General features: G+C 45.1%; 1 protein-coding gene across 1 annotated transcript in view; it reads right to left on the bottom strand.

Moving 5' to 3' along the window:
- Positions 1–9,072: 9,072 nt before the first annotated feature.
- TAPT1 (transmembrane anterior posterior transformation 1) overlaps positions 9,073–14,829 on the bottom strand; it is a gene marked incomplete at both ends in the record, with an annotated part of 57,991 nt that continues 52,234 nt past the window's right edge. Inside the window, 2 exons of the mRNA XM_080697666.1 lie at positions 9,073–9,302; positions 11,683–11,843. Coding sequence (XP_080553792.1) covers positions 9,073–9,302; positions 11,683–11,843 — 391 coding nt within the window. The remainder of the gene's footprint in view (positions 9,303–11,682; positions 11,844–14,829) is intronic.

The following is a 14,829-nucleotide window of genomic DNA, read 5'->3' as shown; positions in this document are numbered from 1 at the left end:
GTGAAATCTTGCCATGGTTACTCACTGTCTGGGTGGCTTAGCTGATAAGAGACTCCTGAGCCTCATTTTCCACATCTGCAGAATGGGAACTTTGCAGAGACATTGTGCAGGTTAAATGAAGGCATGTATTAAAAAGGCTTTTGCTGTGGTTTGATCTGGAATCCATGTGTTGAAGTCTTGTTCCCAGCTAGTGGCGGGATTGGGAGGTGGCAGAAACTTCAGAAGGGAGGTCAACAAGGACATGCCCCTGGGGGTATCTTAGGGCCTGCCTCCTCCTCCTCCTCCTCCTCCTCCTCCTCCTCCTCCTCCTCCTCCTCCTTCCTTCTTCTCTTCTCTTCTCTTCTCTTCTCTTCTCTTCTCCTCTTCTCTTCTTCTTCTTCTTCTTCTTCTTCTTCTTCTTCTTCTTCTTCTTCTTCTTCTTCTTCTTCTTCTTCTTCTCTCCCTCTCTCTCTCTCTCTCTCTCTCTCTCTCTCTCTCTTTCTCTCTCTCTCTCTCTCTCTGTCTCCCTTTCTTTGCTTCTCTGCTACCATGAGGTGAGCGGCTTAACTTCACTATCCTGCCCCAATTTTCTGCCTCACTGTGGACTTGGAAACAATAAAGCCAAGCAAACATGGGCTGAAACCTCTGAAACTGTGACCCGAAAGAAACCTGTTTCTCTTTAAGCTGGTTTACCTGAGGTATTTTGTCACAGTGATAGAAAACGAACACAGCCTTGTATGATGTTTTAGGAATGTATGTCCTGGCTTAAACATCTTCATTATTATTAAAACTACAATTCTCATTTCGAGATAAAGCTAGATTAAAACTGTACAGGAGGAATAAAGCTTGCCCTGGGAGAGAGGCTGGATGCCTTGCCAGAGTCCTCTCAATGGTAAAATTCCACCATCCTAGGACTTACGTCATCATTGGACCTGTATTGGAAGGAAAAATCAACAATGCATTAATATCCACTGACTTTGCTGTGGTCTTTGTTTCTTGTTTGTTTCTTTCTTTCTTTCTTTTTTTGCATTACTGGGGTGGAAACCCAGGGACGTTCTACCTCTGAGTAACACCTCCAGCCCTATTTTTTATTCATTATTTTTGAAGCAGGGTCTCACTGAGTTGCGAAGGGCCTCACTAAGTAGCTGAGGCTGTCTGAGAACTGTGATCCTCCTGTCTCCGCCTCACAAATCCTGGGATTCCAAGCGTGCGCCACCACGGCCGGCTTCCTGCTGTGGTTTCCAATGAAAGATGGAGTTATAGCTTGGATTTTACATGTCCCCTAAAGGCTCATGCGTTAAGGGCCAGGGTGGCACTTTTGGAAAGAACCTTTAGGAGGTGGGGCCTGGCAGGAGGGCATGATCTTAAAAGGGGTTGTGGGACCCCAAACCTCTCCTCTTCCTCATTTTGCTCACTGGCTCCAAAATGAGTGGTTTCTCTCTACATTGTGCTCGCACCATGATGTGCTGCCTCACTGCAAACCCAAAGCAACAGGGCCAATTGATCACAGACTGACACCTCCAACACTAAGAGCCAAAACAACCCTTTTCTCTTTATAAGTTGATTACCTGGGCTATTTGCTATAGTGACAGAGCTGACTAGTAAGGATGTGTGGCATCTGAACTCACCAATGGCTTCTTTTGCTGCCCTGCTGGTTCTCTGTCCTGCCCCCTCTAAGGGAGATCTCAGTCCGAGGCCCTCAGATGTGTTTCCAGTTTCTCTTATGGAAATGTGGTTTTCATTCTGGGTCTACAAGCAGGGGCCAGTCTGACTCAAGGAATCATTTTAGAAGAGCGGCAGATTAGCTGGGCATGGTGGCGCATGCTTATAATCCCAGCATTTGGGAGGCTGAGAGAGGAGGATCACAGTTCATGCTCAGCTACTTAGTGAGGCCCTTTGCAACTCAATGAGACTCTATTTCAAAAATAAAGAATAAAAGAAAAAATAGGTCTAGGGGTATAGCTCAGAGGTTGAATGCCACTGGATTCCATCCCCAGTACTGAAAAAACAAAAAAAGTGGCACATTTGAGAAGTGTGATTATCCAGCGAGAAACAAGAGTCAGACAAAATCAACTTTGCCGACTAAGCAGTGTTGGTGTTGAGGAGGCATGAGGGCAAAGGCCGGGTTTGGAATTCGCTGGCCCAGGTCTGTGTCATTGAAGCTCATCATAAGACGTCTGCGAAGGCTGCCGAGCTTTGCCAGGCCGGGCTGGGGGGGTCTGGTACTGATCCAACTCGACCTCCCTCCAGGTCTATCTGAGCCAGTTCATTCCTCACAAGCAGCCACTGCCTGGCCTTCCCTGGATATCCTGTTCTTCAGCAGGTCCCTGGGCCAGTAATGTCAGAACTCTATTTGGTACGGGGACTTGGAGATCTGGACTTCCATTTCTACTTGTTATCTTATTATTTTTAATTTTCTTTATATGTGGAACATACTGAAAATGGTATACATTTAGACTATGCTTGGTGCCTTCTCTCCCTCCATTCCCCTTCCCCCCTTCCCAACAATGAGTGTCCAGGTTGACTATGCTATATTCATATTTTTACACATATTCGGATGTAGCTCTTCCATTAACCAATCTCAGCCTTCTCCCTCTCCTATCCTTTCATTCTAGCTTTGCTGAGGTTTTCCCTTCATTATCTGTAGTTTCTCTGGTATCCCCAGTGCTCCCTAGTTTGGGCATATTAGAGGAAACATATGTCCCTTCTCTTTCTGTGCTTGGCTGATCGCACTTAACATAATGTTCTCCAGATCTTTCCATCTTCTTCCAAATGACGTGATTTTGTTCTTCTTTATAGCTGAATAGAATTCCATTGTGTGTATTTCCCATAATTTTGCAATCCATTCATCTGTGGATGGAGACCTAGCTTGGTTCCATATTTTGGCTATTACAAATTGTGCTGCTATGAACATACGTATGCATATGTTGCTGTAGTTCTCATTTTAAACTGCACTCCATTGTCCCCTAGGCCCACTAACTGCTCCCAAGGCCACCCTGCTGTCTCAGCTCCGCAGCTCCAGTGTCTCCGCCCTAATGTGTTTCCTCCTTCTCTGCTCAGGTCTCTGCTCACAGGTCACCTCCAGCTGCCTTCCCAGCCTATTCATTAATTGTAAAGAAGGCCTCGGGTGCTAATCACACTTTTTGTTAGCTCAACAGCACAGCTCACTTTCTGAAATACTTGTTTGCTCATGTTTTATCTCTGTTTTATCCTGGAACACAGCTTCCAGAAGCAGGACCCTGCCTGCCTTCCCAGCCAGCTTGACTGCTCCTAGAGCCTTCCAGAGTGACCAGTGCTGGCCTGCTTCATTTACTGGTCTTCATTTACTGCACCCGCTGCCTGCTGAGTGGCCTCACTGTCCCTGAATCTCTCTCGAGCTGACGACAGGGAGACCAAGAGCGCACCAGCTCAGGAAAGGGTTTAACTTTCTGATGTTACTTGCTGCCTGTGTGGCCTTGGATGAGTTACATAACCTTTCTAAGGTGTGGTTTTTCTACTTGCAGAATAGGATAACAGTATTATACTTCAGAGAGATATAAAGATTGAGAGAATGCAGCTGGGCTCACCACAGCACGTGTAACTTTAAACAATGAAAGCCACTGGATAGAACCCTTCACAAAGCCACCAGCCTGCCTTTCTGGATACATTGGTTTGATCAGAGCACTTTATGCTTTACCATGTTTTTATCTTTTCATTTAATAGTTATGACAATTCCACTGAAAATTCCACTTAGGTTCCCTTCTCCCTGTCCTTTGCCTTCAAGTTCAGGTGTGAGATTCTTAGCAAGACATTAGAAGCTCTCTGAGGTCCAGCCCGCTGCCTGCATCTCCAGCCTCCTTCTCCAGCTTTTCCCCCACCCATACCTGCCTCGCCCTTCCTTCTGTTATTTTTTTTTTGTGTGTGTGTTACTGGGGATTGAACCCAGGGACATTCTCTGAGCTACTTCCCCAGACCTATTTTTTTAATTCTTACTTTGAAACAAGGTCTCACTAAACTGTGGAGGGCCTCACAAGTTGCTGAGGCTGGCTTTGAACCTGTGATCCTCCCGTCTCAGCCTTCAAGTACTGGGATTACGAGCATGCACTACCATGCCTGGCTAGTTCTACTCTTTTTAAAGCAGTCCAAGTGCACATCTTCTACAATGGTACCTATGTTTTATTCCTTTAATAAACATTTATTGGTTGCTTCCTTGTGCCAGAAACTATAAGATGCTCAGGCCACAGTGGAAAATGTTGTAGAACCTGCCTGCATGAGACATTCTCTAGCAAACAGTGCCTATGTTTATGGTAGTGCTTGCCACGTGGGCTATAACTGCTGGGTTCATTTAACCATTAGTCCCTGGACTAGACTACAGGCAGCCCTGTGAGCGGACGCATTTCTGTGTTTTTCACAGTGACCATGCAACTAATGTTTGTTAAGTCCAAGGAGACATTTATGCATTTTCTGTTACGCATTCCACTTACCTGGTAATCCTAACATTATGACAGTTCCTGACTTTCTCAGTATTTACATTCTTACATAGACATCTAAGATGAAATGAGTGTGCTTCCAGCAAAGAACGTTTCAAAATTAACTACCCGCTTTGCAGGGTGATCGGCTGGCAAGAGTCCATTAACTACCCGCTTTGCAGGGTGATCGGCTGGCAAGAGTTCATTAACTACCCGCTTTGCAGGGTGATCGGCTGGCAAGAGTCCATTAACTACCCGCTTTGCAGGGTGATCGGCTGGCAAGAGTTCATTTATCCTGTCTCCTGATGAAATCACTCAACAAAGATGCCAGACATACTCTGAAGGCTCCCCGTGGCTCTCACCTGCCTCAGTGAAGCCTATGCTAAAGTGTAACGCACCGTCACCATGCCTACTCTTCTTTCCCATCAACCTCAAGGTGCCTCAAGTACAGCTTCCTACACAAGGTAAAAAATATGCCTTTTGCTACCTTGTCAGTATGTTTACTACCTTTATTTCTTGAAAGGCACACAATCAGACATTGTTTTCTCAGCATGGCTGAACAAAACCTGTTCCCTATAAGCCAACTTTTCAGGTCACTAAAACTCCCTTAGGTTGCCAATTTCGTCTTGAGCAATTTTTCCTCTCTGTGATACACATTCCTCCTTAAATCATATAAACAAAGTCTAAATGGCCCAGTTGCCTCAGACACTTAATGAATAGCACACATCACATGGAACTGCACCAGGTATCTTTTTATCACCTGGATCACTTGTGGACACTTTTGACCTCAGATATATATATATATATATATATCTGTTAACTCCCTTATTTCCATTTCTCCTTGCTTTTACACTGTACTTCTAATTTACTCTTCTTGCTATTCACGCTTTCCCAAGATAGGGGCAAGAAGTTTTTGTTTGGTAAGAATATATAAAAGTGTAGACTTGCCACTTATGAGTTTAATGTTCAGTTCGAGGGAGTGGGAGTCTGATCTCTGAAAAAAATGGGGCAGAATGAGCTGTTATCTTTTCCCTACAAACAAGAATGGAGAACATCAAGCCGGGTGTGGTGGTGCACGCTTGTAATCCCCGCGCTTGGGAGGCAGAGACAGGAGGATTGCACAGGTTCGAAGCCAGCCACGTGCGCTGGCTTAGGAGACCCTGTTTCCAAATAAAAATGTAAAAATAGGTCTGGGAGTATAGCCCGGAGGTACAAGGGCTTCCAGGAACCCTAGTACCACCAAAAAAAAAAAAAAAAAAAAGAATGGAGAACATCAAAGGGAGTATTTTCAGAAGCAGGTGTTTTAGTTAAATTGTTTTACATAAAGATCTCGAAATACTCTTCCAGATTCCAGGTGTACTAGCGTGGGCTTACCTGAACTAACACCAATCACCCAGACTCAGTGGCTTAGAACCAAAGGCCTTTCCTAAGTTTCCTTCCCTCTCAGATAAAGTCTAAGCAGTTTCCTAGGGCTCTTTATAGACATTCAGGGACCCAGACTCCTTCTCTGATATGGCTCTGCCACCCAAAGGTTCTGTGCATTTATCTGTGTGGTTGGAGTGAGGTCACCATCTTTGCCAGGATCCAGATGGCCAGAGGGGATAGAAAAAGTGAAAGGGACCCACCATCTGATAATGGATAACCCCTAGGTAAGAATCAGTAACCTAGCCATATGCTACCTAAAGCAAATATAAGGGGTGGGGGGAGCCAGGTGTGGCACATGCTTGCAATCCCAGCACTTGGGAGGCCGGGACAGTGGGATCACAGGTTCACGGGCAGCTTCAGCTACTTAGTGAGGCCCTTTACAACTCAGTGAGACCTTGTTTCAAAATAAAGAATAAAAAATAGGGCTGGGGGTGTAGCTTGTAGATAGAATGCCCCTGGGTTCAATACCCAGTACTGCAAGAAAAAATAAAGGGGGGGGGAGGAATCAACTTTTATAAAAAGTTTACATACAAATATTAAAGAACTGCAATTATTTTAAGGCTGAAATAAGCTGGAGAGGCCACCTGGTCACAGGTCAACATGTGACGGGCAGATGTACTTCTACGATCTGTTGCTGAACGTTTTTCTGGAAGGCGGGAGCTTGCTCATAGCTGACCCCTATTCAGAAGACTTTCTGATATAAAAGAGGTGATTAACACATTTTTGAGGAAAATTGAAACATATCAAGACATAGTGATTTAAAATTGCCATGTGAACTTACCTCCTCCTCTGCTGAGTTAACACAGCTGGAAGAATAAATTCAGAGGAGCTAAAATCCAGTTTCTTTCATGCATATGTATAATAAATGTAAAATCTAAATGCTGGCCAAAGCCCACATGGGATGTAGACAAATTCCTGAATGACATTTGGTATTTTTACTTTCATTCCAAAGGAAAAGTTAATAAGGGTCTAACTTATGTTGTGCCTTAATCAGATGTTTTAAACCAAAGAACTGTCTTGAACTTGTCTCCCAGATATGAAAAACATACTGTGTAACAGTCAAAGCACCTGCAAAAAACAAAGACCTTCATGTATTCAGAGGCATTAAACAGTCTATGATTGAGGCCCAGAACTAATCTTTGAAAGACAAAATTTAACATTTTCTCACTATTTAGAATAGAATAATTCAAATGAATATCATTCTATCATTTGTTAATTAGAAATAAACTCTCATTGGAGTGGGAAATCCACTCTACAAATTCAACAGTAAATGTTACTAAAATAAATTCAGTGACTGTTTTAAAAAAGATTACAAAATTGAATTTATTGAGTTTCACACAAGATGCACTTATAAAATTAGTACTGAATGCCATTATGACAGAAGAAATGAGTATCATCCCACACTCCCAACAGCATCTGCAAGGAAATAAAAATATTCTGAAAATGAGAGCACAGTAACAGAGTAATTCAAGTGAACTGAAAGACAGACCCAGACCACGTTCTTGCTCTGATAAGGGCTGTGCTGGGTAAAAACTTTCTCCCAAGTACTCCTATTCACCACAAACATCATTCCTTTTGCTGGTAAAAAGGAGACAAAGAAAAAGAAAAGAAAAGAAAAAAAAAGGATAGTTTCATAGTGGGGCTACACTGAAACATATACAAAGCAATTAAAATGCTCATCTTTAACTTAAAAATACATCTTGGTTTCACAAGGCATGTCTGTACAATCTCTTCAACATCAACCTTCAGATTTCCTTAGTGCAAAACATTAAAATTCACTTTTGTGTCTCCAATGGAAAACCAAAGCATTAAAGCTTGCTTTATATATTACCCAGGAAATAGAAGAATCACTTAAAAATTGCCTTCTGCAAAAATATGCCTGAAACATTTGCATAAAAACTGAGTTTCAAAAACAAAACATCAAAGGAAATAAAGTTAATAGTACCACTTTCTGGACAGCTATGAAACCAGAAGTGGTAAGACTCTCAAGAAAAATGGGTGCAAGTAACTTGTCCTATGATGCAGGCCATGAACTATTGAAGAGCAGAAACAGAATCCTAAAACTCAGACAAAACCAAAAAAACCCTTTTGGCTGCCGTTTCCAACATCCACATTCAAATGTCTCCACATGTCCAGACGGACAGGCATCCCTGTGCCCTAACACCCCACCTGCTTTCACAGGAGGCCCCTCCCACACAGTCCAGGCCCATGCGGGCACTGCACACCCACCCAGGTCCGTGCAGAAGGAGCACCGCATTTGATAAGCCCAAGCAAGAGGATGTTGCCTACTCCACTTGGAATATTTATTTTCAACTGTTACTGAAAATAATACAGTTAAAGTTGACAGTTTTGAATTTGCACACTGATAATTTTCAACTTTTCAGCCTTTTCAACACCTATTCCTTTTACCTGCAACGACTGATGATGCGATCAGTTTTTAAAGCGAAACCGGTTAACTACACCTCAAAGTTAACACTGCTCTGCTTTTTCAGTAAAAAAGTGCCTTTTTGTATAAGAAAATTTCTATTTTGTCCACTGTGATTAAATGACAGCTCACATTTTTGCTGAAATTTAAACTGAAAAATTATGAAACACTTTCTCAGTGATGCATAACCTTTCTTAATTTCTTTAAAATAGATGAACTGGCTTAGGGCATGTTTTTTGTTTTCTATAAAACGCTACTATTCATCATGTCTTATTTAAGGTAACCTTTTATTCTGGTTAATTCAGATGCATCTCCAAGGATTATTCTGGTGGTAAGAACATTTATCTTGACTTATATTTAGTAATTCTTTAATGCTTTGGCAGATGAAGTAAAGTCTGAAGACTGTTTATGAAAATAGAATGAGACTGGAAAGGTCATTCATGGTAAAAGCTTCACAGTTTCCCAGGTATATCCTTATACTGAAGAGGCCTCGGGGCGACACCGACGTTCTGGAAGCCCAGGCCGGCAGCAGGGGAGTTGTTGACGCCTCGCGCCAGCGGAGGAAGTGCTCGTCGCCCGTCAAGTTTCCCAGAGCCAAGGCCGGAGGTCGCGGCTATTCTGTGATCTGACCTTCAGCCAGACCACATTACTGGAAGAAAGATATTAAGATTTGCTTGCCATTAATAATTTAAGTTTTTAAATAAATATTTAAGTGACACTTTCAGCATCTGTCTGTCCTGGCGGTGCAGCCTCTGCTGCCCCACGGCTCGGCATCTTTAGCACATGCCCATGAACTCAGTCAATTCGGTTTCCACAAATTGTGAACCTGTCTATCTCTAGCAAATCTTTCTTTGCAGATCTGTGTTTTAATTCTGAATTTTCCTGCGTTATGTCCTTCTCATCACCATCTGGAGTTGTCAGGAATTGATCTGAATTGCTGGTCACGAGTAGTGGTATGACATTTTCCTTCTGATGCGCAGGCTGGCTGGTGACGGAGGCAGACAGGCTTTCTTCTGTGGAAAGGCCTGTGAAAACGAAGGTCCACTGAATTAGAAGACAATTTCCCCTCAATTTAGAATAAATATAAACTCATCAATACTTGTATTTTCAGTAGTACTGAAAAAAGTATCTGTAATCCTCCCTCTTCAATGAAATAAATGTAAATCACACAGCACACCGAGCTGGGCGTGGTGGCGCATGCTTGTAATCCTAGCATTCGAGAGGGTTAAGGCAGGAGGATCATGGTTCTCCGACAGCCTCAGCTACTTAGTGAGGCCCTTTGCAACTCAGTGAGACCCTGTTTCAAAATAAAGAATAAAAAATAGGGCTGGGGTATAGCTAAGAGGTAGAATGCCCCTGGTTCCATCCTCAGTACCGCAAAAAAAAAAAAAAAAAAACAAACAAAAAAACAAAAAAACAAAAAAAACCAAATCCAGCACACAGTATATGCTGGGTTTTAAGATAAACTTAAGGGCTACACCAACTCTGTTTGCTCAAAATTTACAGAAAGGTGTATTATGTTGAACATGTCATACAATTAATACCACCCTCCCAATTCTGGAAAGATCATAACTCCTCCATTACAGTTCCCTCCTATGTAACCACATCCTAATGTAACTATTGCCAGACCTGAAAAGTTAGCATTGGCTCTTCAGCCCTGGACTTCAGGGGTGCTAAGCAGACACCACCTTTTCTCTGTGGTCCCCTGGGCCTGACTTGGTTTAGTATCCTCACCTCCAGGAGTCCAAATCAGAGGAAACACCAACCACTCCAGCAAGCCACCAGTGCTCATTTCAGGCCACAAAAGTCCTGGAGCCTGGTCCTGGGAACAGCTCAGCCGGGCCTGGACACACACCCTGTACACTCAATCCTTTTAAGAATGGCTTCTTTGAGCCAAAAATGAACTGTAGACAAATGGCATCTATTTGAAATATATAACCTGAGTTTTGCCATGTGTATGCACCTGCTGAAACTACTGCCACCACAGAGGTGGCGGACACCTGTGCCTGCCTCACCCTCATGCCTCCTGTCTTTCTTAGAACGCGAGGAAACTGATGTGTCTGGGGCTCTGCCGCTCCCCTACCCCCAGGGCCTGCAGTCTCCTGAACTCCAGGACATTCTTCCCAGAAAAATGTCTTCCTATTACATGACCCTTGGTTCATGGCTTCATGTTGCCCACGTGCTTCAAGATTTCATTCCCTACCAGACTGGGACTTCTTGAAAGCAAAACTGACACCTCAACTTCTCAATACACATAACAGAACATGCACATACACACGGACACACATGCATGCACACACACGCACATGCACACACGCACAGACCCACTAAGATCTAGTTAGTTGAAACACATGCAATTTCATATCACTAACAGTACTTATGGAGACTTTATAATAAAAAAAACTTCGTAACTGTTTGTTTCAATTTCTTTTAGCTCCTGGTTCCAGCTGCACCTGCTGCTCTCTGGTGCTGCCTCAGGCCATGGCAGCTGCAGGCACACACCCTTCTCCTGAGGTGTCCTTCCCACCCTCTTCATCTTGCCTATTTCTTCTCATCCTTCAGGAAGTAACTGAGGCCTGGTCACCTCCAGGAAGGACACCTGCCTCTCCAGTCCCAGCTCACCTGGGTTCCCCCCTATGTTGTTTCCCTGGGCAGAATGAAGGTTCTGAAGGGCACCATTTATATTACCTGGCACACAGCACCTTTTATGTTGCCTGGCAGGCAGGTGTGAACGCATCTAATAACAGACCGTCTAGACCATGTTCACAGGGCACAGCCACCCAATGATAAAAGGCCGTGTGCCCTCTCTTCCTCCAAATTTTCCAAGTAGAAACCTTGACTCTGGAAAGGCTGTTCATCAGCAAGTCCTTCCATGAGCCTTCCAGATCTGCGGGAACCTGGCAGGTCTCCCTGCTCAGGCACGGGCCCTGCCGAGGCAGGCAGTCTCCTGTCTGCCTCGCCTCTGGGTCCCTGAGCCCACTTCCCAGCAGCGGAGACCCTGTGAGCACGCCAGTTGCATCGCGCTGCTCTTGCTCAGAGCCCTGGCAAGGCTTCCCACACCAGTCAGAGCCTGCAGAACCTGGGGAAACTGGCGCTCTCCGTGGCCCTCTGCCCAGCTCCTGCCAGACCTGCCTCCTGGCCGTGGCACTGGGAGGCAGGTGCCAGTTCCCCGTGGCTCTTCCCTCCCCAGCTCTAGCGCTCACTCCTCTCTGCTGTGTCCCCTGGAGCCTGCGTGTGTCAGGCTCGGCAAACACCTAATCAACATGGAAAGGGCAAATGCAGCAACCAGAGCACTGTACCACGAGTCCCCGTGGGGAGATCCACCATACAGTGACGAGGTGAGGTGCAGGCTAGACAGTGACCTCTGGGAGGTTAGGATGGGCAAGAGGGTGAGAGGCCGCTTACCTTGCGAGGACTTGCTCTTGTTGTGAGACTTGCTGGACGGCTTGCCGGGAGTGCTGGTGGGGGGAGGGTTGAACAGTTTTTCTTCCATTTTGGCTTCCTTCACATATTGGCATGATTTCCCCAACAACACGATGCTATTAAGTATTTTCAGGGTTATCAACCTAAAATCAGAACCAAAACAAACCACTGCTGCTGGAAAGAGTCTAAATCACAGTACCGACCACCTCCCGCCCTTGCTAATAAGAAGGCGTGCCTGGTGAGAAGGGGAAAGCCTGAGGACCAGGGCTGGGGGGCCAGGATGCTTACACAAAGCCTGAGTTTCCCGAGGCCGTGGCATCATGAGGGGAAACTTGATAAACTCCCTGGTGTGCCCATGAAATCATACCAGGTTTCTCTCTGGGACTAAGTAATTTAAACTGGTTCTCTTATTACAAAACAAATACATGTGGTATAACACAAATGAACAAAGAAGAAAGTGAAAAACAGCGCAGGAGCCCATGCTCCACTGATAATCACTAGGGCACGGGTGTACTATTTTTCAGTGGCTGGCTCAGAGTACATATCCACTTATACTTTCTCCTTGGTCAGAAGTGGGGTCTCTTCACAACTCAGTAGGGAATGAAGCGTCCCCTAATGGGAGCCAGAGTCAGGTGGCAGAGCCCAGTGCTGCCCCGGAACCAGCCAAGTTTGTTACTTTATTACCGTTGTCAATTATATAGCAATACATCACGAATATTTTCCCATGCCAATTAATATTCTTCAATGACAATGTAAATGGTCTTAAGAACATCTCACTGTATGGGCTATCACTTAACAAAGCCCTAAACAGAGTCTGAGTAGATTATTTCTACTATTTGACCTCTATTAAAATTGTTCTTTTTTTCTTTTTGCAGTACTGAGGATTGAATCCAGGGGGCCTTCTACCTAAGCTATACTTCCAACCCTAGTTTTTATTCTTTATTTTGAAAAAGGGTCTATTAAAACTTTTGATTAAAAAAACTTATGTTAAACCTATATTCCCTTAAAATAAATTTCTTGGCACCTATAATTACAGAAGAATCTTTGGGTTAAAAGATGCCTAATATTGGAGGGTATTTGATATAATTCTGGAGAAAGAAATATCACATTAGTGTCTTGTTACATAGAGTAGACTTTAATTGACAGAACCAAGGAACTCAACACTCAACATAAGTTTTAATGTGAGTCAGGAAGTAGCCAGCTTGTTTATGCTTGAGTTGAAAGCCTAGGATTAATAGGCAGTGGCAGGCGTAGTGACACATGTCTGTAATCTTAGTACTTGGGAGGCTGAGCCTAGGAGATTGAAGGTTCCAGGATAGCTTTAGCAATTTAGTGAGGGTCTCATCAATCAACTTAGTGAGAGCCTACTTCCAAATAAAGAATAATGTTCAATCCCCAGTGAACACGAACACACACACACACACACACACACACACACACACACACACACCACACGACAGTAGGGACAGGTCTGTGGAGGGGCCTGGCAGCTGGCAAAGCTCAAAGCAGAAGCAGGTCTCCCGCTGGGTCCTCAGTCCCTCCTCCCGGGAGCTGAGGATGCAAGCCTTCAATACCCCACATCTGGTGGCTGCGGATGGATTGATTGATCCCCAGCTCCAACTCTTCCCCTAAACTCTTCCGTCACCCCTACAGTTCCCCTACTCGGCCTAGAGGATGCCTAAGAGCCATTCTGAACTTACCAAGCCCAGATCACAGTTTCAGATCCCAACCCTCTCTGCGCTCCCAAAGCCCATACTCCTCCACCCTCAAAGGCCTATTTTTCTCACAGGCTTCCCCTTCGCAGGTGAGTGGTGACTCCATTCCCCTAACTGCCTTGTACTTGATGAGTCTGGTTCCCTCACAACCCAAGCAGGGCAACCAGCTCTTGCCCCGCCACCACTACCACTTCCATTCCAACCATGGTCGCCTTTCCCAGGCCAGTGATCACGGTCCCCTCACCTTGCTGCGGCCCCTTCTCCATATGGCAGCCCAAGTGCCCTCGCTACATGCCCGCTGGACCTTGTCTCCTCTTCTCTTCGCTGGGTCCTGCCATCCCTGGCCTGGGGCCTCCCCTCCCATGCACCCCAGGGCCACCTGTGGCAGCGGTCCCCACCAGCAGACCTGTGGCCGGGTCCCCTCACAGAGCCTGCTGTCTTCCCACGTAACTATAAAATAATTAATATAACACAAACCTCTTTTCTTTACAATTTGCCCAGTTTGTGATGCTGTGTTATCAGCAAGAGACAATAGCCTGAGATGTAAATAAAGCTTTTATGTGTTCATTCAAGTGGAAGACAGGACATGGCCTTCATCCTGCCTAGAATCCCACCTTGCAGTATCACCCGGCAACCAGCCAACGTGCCCGGACACAGATCTGCAGGGTGCGGGCCCGAGGGACGCCGCAGGTGCTGGGATCCCGGGAGGATTGGCAAGTGCAGGAGAAATGGCCACTCTGGGTGCTTCCACACAAGCTTGCTGAGCATCTGCCATGTGCCAGCGTGTGCAGGGATCAGGCAGAGGCAACACGGGCAGGAGACTGGAACCAGCTCTCTCGCCCAGGGCGAGACTTAGGGAGTCACGGCTGAAAGGATTCCTCCTCTGCTTATTTGCGTCCCCTCTTCTCTGGACACGAGCCCTCACAGACCAATATCCCCAGCTCTTACGTGCCTGCCTGTGCCAGTGGGGACAGGCCTCTTTTCTTTTTTCAGTAAGATATGTGAAGCTAGGCTTGTATCCTCAGCACACTTCGCAGGAAAACTAACAGTGGCAAAACTGCCATTCTATACTGTTATTTTCTTCTTACCACTTATAACTTAAATTGCTTTGGTTGCTTGTTTACTCGTCGGCGCCCCTACGCAGAATGCCAGCTATTCGAGACCAGCAGGTAAAGTTCACACAGCCACAGGCAGAGAAGCTGCATTTCGGCATCGCTTTCCAGGTGAAATGACTTGGGCCTACAGTGTGCTAAGTAGTTAAATGCGGCAAACATATCAGGAGGTCAAAGATGTTTTTAAACACTGGAAAATGTTTGACTGCAATGACAATTTTTTTTTCCCATAAAAGAAAACATGGGGAAACATAATCTTAAAGCACAGAAGGCTTAAAATAAATGATTTCACTAAAGATTAA

Source organism: Muscardinus avellanarius, assembly GCF_963383645.1.
Source record: "Muscardinus avellanarius genome assembly, chromosome: 6".
Lineage (NCBI taxonomy): Eukaryota > Metazoa > Chordata > Mammalia > Rodentia > Gliridae > Muscardinus > Muscardinus avellanarius.
The sequence above is the reverse complement of the archived record's forward strand: the minus strand, read 5'-3'. Positions and strand labels throughout refer to the sequence as shown.